This window comes from Capsicum annuum, chromosome 8 (genome assembly GCF_002878395.1).
Source record: "Capsicum annuum cultivar UCD-10X-F1 chromosome 8, UCD10Xv1.1, whole genome shotgun sequence".
NCBI lineage: Eukaryota > Viridiplantae > Streptophyta > Magnoliopsida > Solanales > Solanaceae > Capsicum > Capsicum annuum.
Genome location: NC_061118.1, coordinates 686,567 through 702,955, shown reverse-complemented (window position 1 = coordinate 702,955; position 16,389 = coordinate 686,567). Strand labels below are relative to the sequence as shown.

Here is a 16,389-nt window from a genome sequence, read left to right as displayed (position 1 = left end):
GATTAGAGTGATGGATATGCCCTACGATTTGATGCTGGTTGCATTGCTGTAACGCATTCGATGTGATTTTGCGGATGGCGTCTGCATTCCTTTGCGGTTTAGTTTGATTAGAGTGATGGATATGCCCTACGATTTGATGTTGGTTGCATTGCAGTAATGCATTCGATGTGATTTTGCGGGTGGGGTCTGCATTCCTTTGCGGTTTAGTTTGATTAGAGTGATGGATATGCCCTATGATTTGATGTTGGTTGCAATTTCGTGCGATTCCGAAAATACGAATAAAAACACCAAGTTGATTTTGTATTTGAGCACGAGAACTCTTGAATATAGAAAATAACTAACAAATATTTTTATTAAGAAAATCCTATTACATCTTAAATAATTATCAATGAAACTAACAAAATAACGAGATTCGAAGGTTGATTTGACTCTACTAGGACCTCAAATATCATAATGAACTTCATTTCTATACGAAAACACTACGCAGGGAAGCTCTGATAGCATGTGAGAAATAAACACTCACGGTGACCGACTAACATTGTTGTTTTTTCCGAATATTTCTCCTCAAAGCTCTGATACCACTACATTATCACACTAAGCCCTATTTATAGACACGACATTACAATATTTTTACAAGCAGGTGACCGTCGTCTTATTTGTCAGTCATGAAGTGGCCGCCCTTGCTCAATTTGGCTCAGACCTTGATGTTGCGACTCAGGCATTACTCAATAGAGGTGCAAGGCTGAAGTACCATTTGTACAAATAAGAATCCCCTTCGTTACACGATTTCTTCTTCATATAGATAGATATAGGATCTACGGGGCAATTGCGTAGAAGTACATTTCGTACTATATACAATTCTATTCCTATTCTAACAAAGCTTAAACGGATTTCCGATTCAGATAGCCAACCTCAACTTGTTTACGACCGAGACACATTTGCCATTATAACTAACCGCTCGATCATGATGTACTCGGGGCACAAGATATCATCATCTCGGGTAAAAAGAACTGTGAGAGAAGTTGGCGATCGAAACAAAATCGCCTTGGCTATTCGAATACCTCTCCCAAGGGCCATGAAGTTCCATGGTTTTCTCGTCGACGAATGGTGGATTAGTAGGTGGAGGAAGATCTTCGTCTTTCTTGATAAGCATCTGTAATACCTTAGACATGGATGGCCTTAACGTTCGGATCTCTTGAGTGCATAAAAGTCCTACATGTAAAACTCTCGCGGCCTCATTTCTCACGGTGATGTGGTAGTCGTGCAACATGAGATTTGGATCGAATAGTTCCTCCAGTATACCACGTTGAAAGTGATCCCACACCTGTTAAAATTCATCCGACATAAGAGTTAACACCGATATGCAAAATGTTCTTCAAGATCGAAAATTTTGTCCAAGAAAAAACTTACAATGGAAACTAAGCTGTCTGTGTCTTCGTTGTCTTTGCTCCTGTTTTCCCTCCCTGTCACGATTTCCAGTAGAAGAACTCCAAAGCTGTAAACGTCTACTTTTTCCGTCAATTGGCCGTGTGCTAGGTATTCCGGAGCCATATATCCTCTGCGTATTGGACCATATCAGTTTTCATGTTTTTGTTTACTTTAATGCGACAAAAGTAGAAGAAGAGACGAAGAAATACTAACAATGTGCCGGCGATGGCGGTGCTTATGTGACTCTTGTCTTCTTGGAACGACCTGGCCAACCCAAAATCAGCAATCTTTGCACGGAGCTTCGAGTCCAACAGGATATTGCTTGCTTTTATGTCTCGGTGAATTATCCGAGTCTTTGTGTTCTCGTGTAGATATACCAAACCTTCTGCAGTCCCTATGATTATCTTAAATCTTTTCTCCCACTTTAGATCTTTACCCTTGGCCAGATCTGTCGATTTTTAGATTATAATCAAAATCTGTGACAAAGTCATTTTCGTGTGGTAACGAGAAAGCATGCGATTTAGTCTTAACGCAAACGCAGTTATATATATTTATGACATGAGTTTGGCTTAAATACAATAATGAGGATTCATATAGTCGACACCTTACTTGACTTGAACCGAGGCATAGTTGCGGTTGTTGCAAAGTTTACTTACCAAAGATGAAGCGATCAAGACTTTGGTTAGGGAGGAACTCGTATACAAGAAGGCTTTCTGGTCCTGAGCAGCTGCAACCCAATAACCGTACCAAATTCTTGTGCTCGACGCTACTGATTATGTTAACCTCATTATAAAAATCTGCAGCTCTGTGTCTGTTGTTGAAGAACAGCCTTTTGACGGCGATCTCTCTGCCATCTGCCAAAACTCCCTGCAACATGCGCCTCCGACTAAGTTTGACGTGAATATTTCTAGTATTTGCATTACAACTTTCAACACGTTGATTGCACTACCTTATAAACCGTGCCAAATCCACCTTGCCCGAGCTTGTTGGCCTCATCAAATGACCCCGTGGCTTTCTCAAGTGTCGAATACTTGAAGTTCAAGCTGATGTCGTGAAGGATCCTCACTAATTTCTCAGCATTGTTTGCACCTAACAAGTTCAAATTTCCCACGAAAAAGCATGAGTAGGCCATAACGCATGCAGTTATAGCATAAAGTCGCAATATGTGGTCATCAATGATTTCCGAATGACTTGTAACTAATTTTTGGCTCAAAACGATTTACCTTTTCTCTTCTTCTGGATTTGTTTTTTCTTCCAGACACCAATACCGATGAACGCGCATACTCCCAAAACGATAACGGAACTAACAACAACAATGACAATGACTACAATTTTTCCTGCAATACAGCGATTCGAATGTTAAAGAAAGTTCATTTATCGGCAAAGTTTCGCGTTCAGTTGATAAATAACAGGCAAACCGGGACAAAAAACGAATGAGATTACCTCTTGCCGAGGAGCCTCTACCGGTGGGTATAGCATTGAGAAAATTCGTATCAGAATACCTCATGAAACATCCAGTATACAGAGCTCTACCTTCTGACGACGGCAAACATCTCAACATGGATGCAGATGCATTTCGCAAACATGCCGCGCAGGAGTTTGTGCTCAGCGTCTTCCAGCAATCGGCGAGAACATAAGCTGTCATCGGGGAAGACCCAGGCACTGACACTTGAGCACGCGCGTAGCCATTATTACTCTGTGCATCTGCAACTGCTTGCTGAACGGCTCGCCTAACATTCTGTTGGAACAATAAACCGTTTCTCGTCCTGTTTCCGCATACACGCCTGTCCCCTGGACCTATATACTCATCATAGAACTTGTAATTCTCCACTCGCATAAAGCATCCATCGAGATAAATTTTCGCTGCACTATCAGGGTAGCACTGGGCAAAGACGTTACGTGCTGCAGAGTAGCATAACAAACACTCGAGTAAAGAAAGATCACCATAGCATTGGCCAAGTCCATAGTTAGCCTTTTGTCCGGTGCCGGAAACTGCTACTCCATATCCTCTAGCTCCCATTTGTTGACTTATTTTTTCCATCGTGGCAACAAAATTCGGGACATTAACCGTCGAACGGTTTCCACATATGAGCTGGACTATCTTGGATCTCGGTTCAGCCACTGATGTATCTGGTAGAAGTAGGATCAACACGATAACAAAGTGACTACATAAAATTGAAGGCGTCGCTCTTTCCATTTTGGCCGAATGAGCTGTACAACATAGAGTAGTATCTGTCGTTAAGGAATTTAGGCCTCCCGATGAATTGTTGGGATGATAGCGGAATTCCTCCTGGATATACAAAGCCTACGAAGTTCAAATTTCAGCAAAATAAGAACAAAATTGAGTTTTGTTATAAGTATACAGAGAAGAACAGAAGAAAATAGTTTGCTTTGGACTGTAACAATTCGGACATTGTTTTTGAACAAATTTTTTGGTGTGCGCACGCTTGTCCGTCTATGAGTTTGTTTAGTTGAGTTTCTATTTTAAGCCAATATGAGCCAGTAAAGCGACCGTGCTAGAACTATGATACTCGAGGGGTGCCAACACCTTCCCCTCGTACAACAAAATTTCTTCAATCGTTGTCATAGTTGTTGTTGTTGTTGTTGGGCTCAACCGGCCCAACGATACTCTTACATGGCGTGATATTGTCCGCTTTGGACTAAGCCTGCACGGGTTTTCTCCAAAAATCCTCACACCATTAAGAGATCATACATCTTATACGTTGCTTCCCAGTTCCTTCCGTTACCAATTTGGGACTTTGGTTCGCGCACCCAACGGTCATCTACCGATATCAATTATCACAACCCCTCAATCACCACATTCAACAGTCATCCACCGTTAGCATCGTATACGATCATCACCGCTATATATAGCCAATCACTACTATTAGTCACCATCTCTATTAGCTATTATTACCATTCATCACAATTACCACTAGCCACGAAGTTTTGACCAAAATATGCCATTTTAAAAATCAATTCACTAAAGTAATATATTTTTTGAAAATTTTACAAAACTAATATAAACGTTGTTGGCAGTAACGTATTCGGTTTTAATAAAATTAACGGACCAAAATGAACAACAGACGGTGTTATAGGAATCATCACCAATAGTAACGCTTTTGGTTTAAAACGTTACCAACAGTAACGAGACTCTGCAACTTTCCTCATCAGACTCTGCCAAATCAAACTCTGCAGAGTCTTTAAGGTACTGTTAGATTCTTAATTTAACAGCGCCTGTTGTTCATTTTGGTCCATTAATTTTTTTAAAACCTAATACATTACTGCCAACAACGTTTATATTTGTTTTGTAAAATTTTCAAAAAAAACATATTACTTTGGTGAATTGATTTTAAAATCCATGAAATCCTAACTCAGCTAACCTACACAACTTTGAGTTGATTATTGATCCCCCCATTTATTAACTCAGTAACCAAATCTTGTCTATCTTGAAAATTGAAAGACAATAACAGAAATTTTAATTCTAAAAAAAAGAAAGATTAAGCAATTATCAAATCTTATTCACATTTATGCAAAACAAATCAACACTAGATATCAAATAGCTATTCATATTTATAAATATTGCATAATTATTTGTATATAAATAAAACCAGAAAGAAGAAAGAAGAAAACAATACTCACAACATACTTATGTTGTCTGAATTTGCAGGTCCAAACTGACCAGCTAATGTAAGAATTTTAGAAACAAAGTGATGGAAAGGGAAAAGGTAAAATTTTTATCTTAATGATGATGAATGAAACTAAATGGATATGATAAAAAAAAGTCTTTGGTACCTTTTTTGGGTTTTCAAAGTTGGTGTCCTATGTGACAGGACAGAGGTTCGACTAAATTTAAATTCATGTCACAAAATATATGCCAGCAAGGCTCGAATTCAAAATTTTAAATTACAAAAAATATTTATCGCTTCACCATTATTTTCATTTTTTTTTTAAAGGTGAGAAGGAGAGTTTTGAAGTAGCCGGTAAAGTTGTTGCGTGGGACTAGGATGTCACGGGTTCAAGTCGTGAAAATAACTTCTCGAAAACTGCCTATAATAGGTTTTTATAGTTTGATCCTTCCTTAAACACTACATATAACGAGAGATTTAGATTTAATACATCGAACTGACTTGCATTTCTTTTTTGCGTGAACAAGAGGAAAGACACGTGGAATTTTTAATTAACAAAGAATACTTATCACTCCACCGATCTTCATTTTTTTTTTTTTAAGGTGGGAAGGAGAGTTTTTAAGTAATCGGTAAAATTGTTGCATGTGATCAGGACGTCACGAATTCAAGTCGAAGAAATAGCCTCTCGCAAATCGCCTATAATAGATCTTTATAATTCGATCCTTCCTTAAATACCACGTATAATGAAAAATTTAATACACCGAGTTGACTTGCCTTTCTTTTTGTGTGAACAAGAGGAAAGACATGTGGAATAATTTTTGGGTTTTCAAACTTGGTGTTCCTCTGTATTTATTGAGGTTCGACTAAATTTAAATTCACGTAGAAAAATACTTATCGCTTCACCGTTATTTTTATTTTTTTAAAAGGTGAGAAGAAGAGTTTTGAAGCAACCGATAAAGTTGCTACATGTGCTTAGGACGTCACGTATTCAACTCGTAGAAATAGCCTCTCGCAAACTGCCGATAATAGATTTTTATAATTTGATTATTTTCTCAAACGTCACGTATAACGAGAAATTTAATACACCAAATTGACTTATTATTATTATTATTTTTTTCTATTTTGTGTGAACAAGAGAAAAGACATGTGGAATAATTTATTGGAAGGACTCTTTTGTGAGAATTTTTCAAAGGAAGACTTGGAAGTCAACAATGGGGTCTTTTTCAATGATTAATGAAAATAAATATCTTATTTTCTACTTTACTTTCTTGTCCAAAACCCCAAAAAAAGTAGAAGAAAAAAATAATAAAATAAATATTTTTATTTGATATGCAATTTGATAATAAAATAAGTATTTTCACAATTTATGATTTTGACATGTTATAATTTTTTGTGTGGCTATAAAATTTTTCAAGATTGTATTTTTAAAAAAATGTATAATACTTATATTTATGTGACTATTAAAGTTTTTTCATGTGTCCTTAATAGAAATTTTATTTGATATAAAATTTAATAATGAAATAACTATTTTTATAATTTGTGATTTTGACATGTTATAATTTTTTTGTGTGGGTATAAAATTTTTGAAGCTTGTATTTTTTTTAAAAATGTATAATATTTATATTTATATGATTGTTAAAGTTTTTCATACGTTCTTAATAGGAATTGAAATTGATTCAACTTAGAAGAAAAGAAACTTGAAGAATTTTTTAGGAAATTGCTGCAAGACTTTCTAGAAACCCATTTTTACTTATTTATTATTTTAAAAATAAATTTTCATTTTAATTTTCATTTTTAACATAACGAGAGAAATATTTTTTTTTCGTGTTTTACCTTTAATATTAATTACTTATTCTCTAAATTATTTTTTAATACTTATAATACTTGTTAGAGTTTGTGACTCGAATTTTGTTGATCTGACCCTGAAAAGTTCGCGGTGCGATTCATGTTTGTGGTTTTTTGTGGGGTCTGTGGTGATAGCGGAGGGATCGAGCTAATAGGACTTGTATGTTTTTGGGCTTAGGATTTATTTGTACGCACGTATTATATAAGTGCGATTTAGTGGGTCGTTTGGGACGTTTTTTCTACGTCATTGAGACCTTCGTCTCCATATTGTATTACTCTCTATTATAGTGAAGATCTCCTCCTCTGCCTGTGGTTTTTTCCGTCAAGAATTTTTACGTAAATCTGTGTGTTCATTTCGTTTTTCTTTTGCTTATCATATTGCTTATTCCTGGAGTTCGTAGCAATACTTAACATCAATTAATAGGGGTAGTGTAGTAAAATAGACACGTCAATTATTGTTTCCAAAATGGACGTGTCAAGTCCAAACATGACAAGTAAAAATAAACGGACGGAGTATTTGTCAACATTAGTTATTTACTATTAGCATTGGAAAAAAACATTATGTATTAAAGCAACTAAATGTTCAATCATGATTTGAGCTAAATGGAATAGTGAGGATTCATATAACCTGTCTCGACTTGTTTGAGACTGAGGCGTAGTTGTTGTCGTAGCTAAGAGCTTGATCACGATGAAGTCTACTTCAACAACACGAAGCGAAATGATCATGTCTAGTATAATTTAGGCGTAATACATAACCAGACGCTTAAACTTGACTTGATGAGCTGGCAAGTAAGCACTCCAACTTTGACGTCGCAACTTGGTTTCAACTGGAAACTAAACACTCTAACTCGTACCCTTTGTGCTTCATGGACGCCTTGATGATAACGTCACACATAAATTTTGGAGGTGTCTGGATCATCAGTTTGTAAGTTTGAGAGTGTACTGACACAATGGAGACGAGTGTACTGACATATAGCTGATTCCAACTTATTTGGGACTGAGACGTTGTTGTTGCAGCTGATAGCTCGATCACGATGAAGTCTACTTCAAGAACACGAAGCGCAACGATGTCTGTAATTTAGGCATAATGCACAACCAGACACTTAAACTTGAGCTCAATTGGTAAGTAAACACTCCAACTTTGACATCGCAACTTGGTTTCAACTGGCAACTAAACGCTCTTAACTCATACCCGCTGCTGCTTCATGGACACCTTATGATAATGTCACACATAAATTTTGGAGGTGTCCAGATAGCTGACACAATAGAGACGAGTATAGGTGTCTGGATGTGCATATTCAACGTTGGAGTGTTTAGTTGCTAGTTGAAGCCGATTAAACCGTTTTATCTATATAGTATGCCTATAACTTATACTTCAGTTTCTGGGATACCATCATCTGGGGTAAAAAGAACTGTGAGATAACATGGCAACCGTAGCAGAATCGCCATGTTTAAGCGAGCACTTATCCCAAGGATCATGAAGTTCCATGGTTTTCTCATCCATGAATGGCGGAGTAGTCGGTGAAGGCAACTCTTCTTCTTTCTTGACAAGCATCTGTAATGCCTTAGACATGGATGGCCGTAACGTTGGGATCTCTTGAGTGCACAAAAGTCCGACATGTAAGACTCTCGTAACCTCATTGATGGTGTAGTTGTTGTGCAACATGAGATTTGGATCGAATATTTCCTCCACTGTCCCGCGTTGAAAGTGCTCCCACGCCTGTTAAGTTCATCGAATAAAGTTAAGATCGATGGACAAGAATATTTTTCAAAATCTGGTTCAAGAGAGAAGTGATCGATCAGAACTTACAGTGGAAACTAAGCTGACTGTATATACGGCGTTGTTTCTCTGGTTACTTTGTCTTCCAGTAACAATCTCAAGTAGAAGAACTCCAAAGCTGTAAACGTCTGCCTTTTCCGTTAACTGACCGCGTGCCAAGTATTCTGGTGCCATATATCCTCTGTATATAAAGCGTAAACAATCCATTATTGCACCAGATTGATCTTTACGCGAAAAAAATGAGAAGATGAGAAGAAGAAAGACTAACAATGTGCCAGCGATGACGGTGCTTATGTGACTCTTGTCTTCTTGGAATGACCGGGCCAACCCAAAATCAGCAATCTTTGCACGGAACCTCGAGTCTAACAGGATATTGCTTGCTTTTATGTCTCGGTGAATTATTCGAGTCTTTGTGTTCTCGTGAAGATATATCAATCCTTCTGCTGTTCCTATAATTATCTCGAATCTTCTCGTCCAGTTTAGATCTTTACCTTTGATAGGATCTGTCAGATTTAAAGGTCAGAATCAGTGTTAAGCGAAAACAAATCATTTAGTCTTAACTTGTTTGGACTGAGCGTAGCTGTTATTGTTGCAAAGTACTGTTACTTACCAAAGATGAAGCAATCAAGACTCAGGTTAGGGAGGAACTCGTATACAAGAAGGCTTTCCGGTCCTGAACAGCTGCATCCTAATAACCTTGTCAAATTTTTGTGCTCAACGCTACTGACTATGTTAACCTCGTTATAAAAATCTGCCGCTCTGTGTGTGTTGTTGAAGAACAGCCTTTTGACAGCGATCTCTCTCCCGTCTGCCAAAACACCCTGCAACACAAATCATGCCTCAGACTAGTATTGCATTGCTGTTATGGTCAATCGACGAATTCAAACACATGATTGCACTACATTTAGCCATTGCGTACCTTATAAACCGTGCCAAATCCACCTTGTCCGAGCTTGTTGGCCTCATCAAATGACCCCGTGGCTTTGTCAAGTGTCGAATACTTGAAGTTCAAGCTGATGTCATGAAGGATCTCCACTAGTTTCTCAGCATCATTTGCACCTAACAAGTTCAAATTTCACAGGAAAAAAACTACGAGTCAGCCATAACGCCAGTTAATGCTCTAAACTTGCCTTCGGTACAGTTGTGTGTGCATATCGTAGGGTATATGTGTTCATCGTTGATTTTCTACTGACTTCTCTAACTGATTTTGGCACAAAAGGATTTACCTTTTCTCTTCTTCTGGATTTGTTTCTTCTTCCAGACGCCAATACCAATGAACGCACCTACTCCCAAAACGATAACGGAACTAACAACAATGACAATGACTACAACTTTTCCTGCAATATGGTGATTTGAAACTACGCGTTCAGTGGATAAATCACAGGCAAACAAGGACTAAAATAGGGTCGTAAGTACCTCTTGATGACGAGCCACCACCGGTGGAAACAGCATTGAGAAAATTCGTATCAGAATACCTCATGAAGCATCCGGTGTACAGAGCTCTACCTTCAGACCAAGGTAAGCATCCCAACATAGAGGCAGATGCATTTCGCAAACATGCTGTACAGGAGTTTGCGCTCAACGTCTTCCAGCAATCAGCGAGAACATAAACTGTATCATTGGAAGAACCAGGCACCGACACTTGAGTACGCGCGGATCCATTATTACTCGGTGCATTTGCAACCACTTGCTGAACAGCTTGCCTAGCGTTCTGTTGGAACAACGCACCCTTTGTGGTCCTGTTTCCGCATATACGCCTGTCCGCTGGACCTAAATACTCATCATAAAACTTGTAATAATCCGCTCGCATAAAGCAACCATCAAGATAAAGTCGCGCTCCGTTAATAGGGTAGCAGTCAGCAAAGACATTTCGCGCTGCTGAGTAGCATAAGACACAGTCCAGTAAAGAAAGATCACCATAGCATTGTCCAAATCCATAGGTAGCATTTGGTTGAGTCCCAGTAACTCCGATCCCGTATCCTCTAGTTCCCATTTGTTCACTTAGGATTTCCAATGTACCAACATAATTTTGAATGGCAATTCTCGTCGATTCTTTTCCACATGTGAACTGGACTATCTCAGCTCTTGGTTCAGCTACTGATGTACCCGGTAGAAGTACGACCAACACAGTAATAAAGAGACTGCGTAGAATCTCCGGTCTATCCATTTCGCCAGATCAACTGTTACAGCATAGAAAACAATGTGAGAGGACTAACTAAAGTACACGAGTAAAAACTCACTGCTAATCGTTGTCGCTGCTAGCATTATCAATTACCACCTTCCATCACTCACAATCACGATCGCTAACCATCATTTACAATCATCACTACCAACCATGTATTACCACAACGACCATCAATCACTACCGACAATCATCACTATATGACACCAACCACTGCGATCACTCATCATCACCGTCAACCATGTATTACCACAACGACCATCAATCACTACCGACAATCACCACTATACGATGCCAACCACTGCAATCAGTTATCATCACCATGAGAAAAAGCCTCAGAACGATATAAATTTGAGAATTACCGATACGACTATTACAAGTAGAGAAACAAGGAGCAAAGACAATTCATAAGGTTAGATTCCAATGATTAAGACCTACAACGAACTTCTAATATCATAAATATCATGTTATTCATTCAAGAATTTATGCAAAGAATATGGTATTCCAACACTAGTCCATCCACTTTCACTGCTAATCATTGTTGCCGCTATCGTTATCAACTACCACCATCCATCACTAACCACAATCGCTGTCATCACCAGTCACCACTAGCCATCATTTACAATCATCACCGCCAACCACCGTTACCACAACAACCCCCAATCACCAATCCCACCAGCATCAGTTACCACTATATATATCGCCAACCACTATACGATCAGTCATCATCTCCGTTAGCTATTATTATCATCCACCACCATCTACCACCATTAGATAAAGTTACGACTTTGAGTTTATGAATTCTTGATTCTCGAACAAAAACTTACCGCGCTATCGATAAGTTATCTATACATATTGTTATGACCGGACAGAATAAGCAAACCACAAATAGAAGAAAACAACAAGAACACACAGATTTTACGTGGAAACCCTTGATGGGAAAAATCCATGGGCAGAGGCAGAGAAAGTGGAGAATGAGGTATTTTAAAAAACGTCCAAATCGAACCACTAAACACACTTATTCCCGATCCCTGCGCTACCACCACAGACCCCATGAAAAATGATCGCACCGCGAACTTTTCAGGTCCGGATCAACAGAATTTGGGCCACAAACTCTAACACATACTAAGTAGATTTCAAAAGCACTTTTTCACGCCTTAGTCAAACACAAACTGCTTCTCATAAAAATAAGCTGATTTTTAGCAGTTTGATCAAACAGTACTGCAAACAGAATAACAAGTTAAGAAAATGAAACACTCACAAAGTCCTTCTGATCAGTGAATTAAAGGTCTGAATTTGCTGGTTTTCGAGTCGAAAAGAGAGATTGTAGAGGCAAACTGATCAGCTGCTGTCAAAGTTCATAGAAATATAGTGATGAAAAACTGAAGAAAATGAAGGAACAAAGAAGTAGGAAAACGTTTTATTGATGAAATAAAGGGAAGTCTAACATGGCGGTATCTGCATTGAGGTCCGACTAAGTTTAAGCTAAGTTAAAGCTTAGACGTTCCACATATAGGACAAAGCTTTTCCTAATAAAGACAACTTTATACTCACGAGGGACAAATCAGAAATTTTTAACTAACATGAAATAATACTTATCACTACACGACATCCCTTGTTATTTGTTTTGTTGTGAGAGAAGTCAACAGGAAAGACTTGTAAGACTTGTTATAAAAGTTGTTGTTTGAATTTTTCAACATGAAGACTTAACACAGCAGCAAGTATGAAAGAGACTTTGGAAGTAGAAAAAACTTTCCCTACTTTACATATTGGTGAGGTCATTTTCGTATTCTAGTCTCTCCGTCCATCTTTATTTGTCCGCTATTAACTTGACATATATCTTAAAAAATAATAAATAAAAAGAATAATTTTACTATGGTTTTGAGAAACATGTTGGGCAATGAATAGTATTGAGTGACATCTGTAAAACAAACACAAAATAGTAAATCATCCATTGGTTTTTCAAACTGAACAAGTACTGTTACGCTAAGGACCTACGTTTTTACGCCAAAGTCTTACGCCCCAAATTTTAGGGGTTACGTCCTACAAATCGATGCCTTTCATTTTGCCCCGAGCATTTTTGGTACACCCCGCCTCGAGACTCGCTCCGAAAATGCCTTTCAAAACACAACTTGTCATTTTTGAAAAGACCAAAATATTTTTCCACGTTTTACCCTTAACATTAATTACTTGTTCTTCAAAACATTTTCCAATACGGCAATACCAATTACATTAATAGGGGTAATATGGTAAAGTCACTATACAAATTATTATTTTCTTAATGGCAGTGCCATATCAAAAAGTGACGAGTAAAAGCGAACAGACGGAGTAAGACTTTTCAAGTAGCTGCTTGCTATCTGCCAATATGAGTTATTTACTATTAGCATTGATTATACAAGTATTTACAGTTTTACACACACATCAATCATGAGTTGAGCTAAATGGAATAGTGAGGATTCATATAGCCAATCTTGACTTGTTTGGGACCGAGGCGTAGTTGTTGTTGTATCTAACAGCTTCCTCAAGAAGACAAGGCGAACTGATGCTTATAATTTAGACATAATACATAAATAGATGCTCAAATTTGACCTCGGCTAAAAGTTAATCAATCTAACTTTGAGAATGCACGTCTAGATATACTTCAACTCATCCCGAGTGTGCCTCGCGGAGACAAGTTGAGTTGTCTAGATGTGCGCGCTCGATGTTGGAGTGTTTAGTTGCAACCGAAGCCGACTTAACGTGTCTATCTATGTATTATGCCTATAATTTATATATCATCTGGGGTAAAAAGAACTGTGAGATAAGTAAGCAGTTGTAGCAGAATCGCCTTGTTTAAGCGAGCGGTAATGAAGTTGCATGGTTTTCTCATCAACGAATGGCGGCTTAGTAGGAGGCGGCAACTCTTCGTCTTTCTTGACAAACATCTGTAATGCCTTAGACATGGATGGTCGTAACGTTGGAGCCTCTTGAGTGCACAGAAGTCCGACATGTAAGAATCTCGCAACCTCAATTTTCACATTGATGGTGTGATTGTTCTGCAACATTAAGTTCGGATCGAATATTTCCTCCACTGTCCCGCGCTGAAAGTGCTCCCACGCCTGTTAATTTCATGCAATGAAGTTATGATCAACGAACAAAAATGCTTTTCGAAATATGGTTCAAGAGAAGTGATTGATCATACAGTGGAAAGTAAGCTGACTGTGTATTCGGCATTTTCTCGCTGGCTATTTTGTCTTCCGGTAACAATCTCCAGTACAAGAACGCCGAAGCTGTAAACGTCTGCCTTTTCTGTTAACTGACCATGTGCTAAGTATTCCGGAGCCATATATCCTCTGTATAAAAAGCGTAAACAATCCATTACTGGACGTTTTTTGTGTACTTTTACGTGATAAAATTAGAAAATGAGATAAAGAAACACTAACAATGTGCCAGCAAGCGCAGTGCTTATGTGACTCTTGTCGTCTTGGAATGACCTGGCTAACCCAAAATCAGCAATCTTTGCACGGAACCTCGAGTCCAACAGGATATTGCTCGCTTTTATATCTCTGTGAATTATTCGAGTCTTTGTGTTCTCGTGAAGGTATATCAATCCTTCTGCGGTCCCTATAATTATCTCGAATCTTTTCTCCCAGTTCAGATCTCTACCTTTGATAGGGTCTGTAAAAAACACACCATCTAGTCTTAACGTAAAACCGACCCCTAACTTGTTTGAGCCGTAGTTGTTGTAGTTGCAAAGTCTGGTTACTTACCAAATATGTAGCGATCAAGACTCAGGTTAGGGAGGAACTCGTATACAAGAAGGCTTTCGGGTCCTGAGCAGCTGCATCCCAATAATCTTATCAAATTTTTGTGCTGAACGCTGCTGACTATGTTAACCTCGTTATAAAAATCTGCCGCTCTGTGTATGCTGTTGAAGAACAGCCTTTTGACGGCGATCTCTCTTCCATCCGCCAAAACACCCTGCAACAAATTGTGCCACAAACTCGATTTAGTTGCTGACGCTTGTTGTATTGCATTCACCAATTTCATACCTTATAAACCGTGCCAAATCCACCTTGTCCAAGCTTGTTGGCCTCATCAAATGACCCCGTGGCTTTGTCAAGTGTCGAATACTTGAAGTTCAAGCTGATGTCGTGAAGGATCTTCACTAGTTTCTCAGCTTCATTTGCACCTAACAAGTTCAAATTTCACAGGAAAAGCATGAGGAAGCCAAAACGCCTCAAGTTAGTACGGTTGTGTGCATATCGCAACATATGTGTTCATCGTTGATATCCTAATGACTTTTATAATCGATTCTGGCGCAAAAGATTTACCTTTCCTCTTCTTCTGGATTTGTTTGTTCTTCCAGAAACCGATACCAATGAAAGCACCTACTCCCAAGACGACAACGGAACTAACAACAATGACAATGACTACAATTTTTCCTGCAATATGGTGATTTCGAAGTTAAAAAAATCACCATTTATCAGCAAAAATACGTGTTCAGTCGATAAATAACGGGCAAACATGGATTAGAAAAGAGCAAAGAGTACCCCTTGACGACGAGCCTTCACTGGTCGAAATAGCACTGAGAAAATTCGTATCAGAATACCTCATGAAGCATCCAGTGTAGAGAGCTCTACCTTCTGACCAAGGTAAGCATCCCAACATAGACGCAGATGCATTTCGCAAACACGCTGCGCAGGAGTTAGCGCTCAGCGTCTTCCAACAATCAGCGAGAACATAAGCTGTCTCGTTGGAAGGACCGGGCGCTGACACTTGATCACGCGTGTAGCCATTATTAGTCGGTGCATTTGCAACTGCTTGCTGAACGGCTTGCCTAGCATTCTGTTGGAACAACGTACCCTTTGTGGTTCTGTTTCCGCATACATGCCTGTCCGTAGGACCTAAATACTGATCATAAAACTTGTAAATTTCCGCTCGCATAAAGCAGCCATCCATATAAATTCGCGCTCCGTTATAAGGGAAACACTGAGGAAGTAGGGTTCGCGCTTCAGCGTAGCATAAGACACAGTCGAGTAAAGAAAGATCGCCATAGCATTGTCCAAGTCCGTAGATACTATCCGGGCCTGTTCCAGTAACGGCTACGCCATATCCTCTAGTTCTCATTTCTTCACTTAAAAGTTCCATTGTACCGACAAAATTTTGGATGGAAACTGTTGTTTCGTTTCCACATATGATCTGGACTATCTGAGCTCTTGGTTCAGCCACCGATGTATCGGGTAGAAGTAGGACCAACACAATAACAATGAAACTACATAAAATCGAAGGGGCTGTTATCTCCATTTCGCCAGATGAACTGTACAACATAGAAAACAATGTGACGGGACTAACTAAAAACTCGGAAAGATATTAATTTGAGAATTATGAATACAACTTTCCATCACTGCTAATCGTTGTCGCTACTAACATTATCAACTATCACGATCACTAACTATCATTTACAATCATCACCACCAACCATGTATTACCACAACGATCACCAATCACTATCGACAATCACCATCATCAATCACCACTATATG

General features: G+C 38.7%; 3 protein-coding genes across 9 annotated transcripts; all 3 read right to left on the bottom strand.

Moving 5' to 3' along the window:
* Positions 1 to 327: 327 nt before the first annotated feature.
* Positions 328 to 5,267, bottom strand: LOC107838728 (cysteine-rich receptor-like protein kinase 2). Of its 4 annotated transcripts, none has more exons than XM_016681903.2 (8): positions 5,078 to 5,267; positions 2,872 to 3,733; positions 2,652 to 2,765; positions 2,378 to 2,517; positions 2,085 to 2,295; positions 1,642 to 1,876; positions 1,411 to 1,558; positions 328 to 1,324 (listed from the first exon to the last, which is right to left on the bottom strand). In XM_016681903.2, the coding sequence occupies exons 2-8, from the start codon at positions 3,623 to 3,625 to the stop codon at positions 992 to 994; spliced, it is 1,935 nt and encodes a 644-aa protein (XP_016537389.2). In that variant the 5' UTR covers positions 3,626 to 3,733; positions 5,078 to 5,267; the 3' UTR covers positions 328 to 991. The 4 variants fall into 4 exon arrangements, with proteins under 4 accessions (XP_016537389.2, XP_016537387.2, XP_016537390.2 ...); XM_016681901.2 differs by having other exon boundaries at positions 5,071 to 5,224; XM_016681904.2 differs by having other exon boundaries at positions 2,872 to 3,718; positions 5,071 to 5,206.
* Positions 5,268 to 7,421: 2,154 nt separating this feature from the next.
* On the bottom strand, positions 7,422 to 12,516 carry LOC107838729 (cysteine-rich receptor-like protein kinase 2). 3 transcript variants are annotated; one of them, XM_047394250.1, is made up of 9 exons: positions 12,126 to 12,515; positions 10,961 to 11,165; positions 10,099 to 10,862; positions 9,909 to 10,019; positions 9,602 to 9,741; positions 9,293 to 9,503; positions 8,951 to 9,185; positions 8,713 to 8,863; positions 7,422 to 8,622 (listed from the first exon to the last, which is right to left on the bottom strand). In XM_047394250.1, the coding sequence occupies exons 3-9, from the start codon at positions 10,847 to 10,849 to the stop codon at positions 8,296 to 8,298; spliced, it is 1,926 nt and encodes a 641-aa protein (XP_047250206.1). In that variant the 5' UTR covers positions 10,850 to 10,862; positions 10,961 to 11,165; positions 12,126 to 12,515; the 3' UTR covers positions 7,422 to 8,295. The 3 variants fall into 3 exon arrangements, with proteins under 3 accessions (XP_047250206.1, XP_016537392.1, XP_047250208.1); XM_016681906.2 differs by having other exon boundaries at positions 10,099 to 11,165; positions 12,126 to 12,516; XM_047394252.1 differs by lacking the exon at positions 10,961 to 11,165 and having other exon boundaries at positions 12,126 to 12,514.
* Positions 12,517 to 13,218: 702 nt separating this feature from the next.
* Positions 13,219 to 16,389, bottom strand: LOC107838725 (cysteine-rich receptor-like protein kinase 2). Of its 2 annotated transcripts, none has more exons than XM_016681897.2 (7): positions 15,397 to 16,389; positions 15,178 to 15,288; positions 14,896 to 15,035; positions 14,614 to 14,824; positions 14,287 to 14,521; positions 14,046 to 14,196; positions 13,219 to 13,962 (listed from the first exon to the last, which is right to left on the bottom strand). In XM_016681897.2, exons 1-7 carry the CDS (start codon positions 16,172 to 16,174, stop codon positions 13,639 to 13,641), a joined length of 1,950 nt encoding a protein of 649 aa, XP_016537383.1. In that variant the 5' UTR covers positions 16,175 to 16,389; the 3' UTR covers positions 13,219 to 13,638. The 2 variants fall into 2 exon arrangements, with proteins under 2 accessions (XP_016537383.1, XP_016537381.1); XM_016681895.2 differs by having other exon boundaries at positions 14,287 to 14,539; positions 15,397 to 16,383.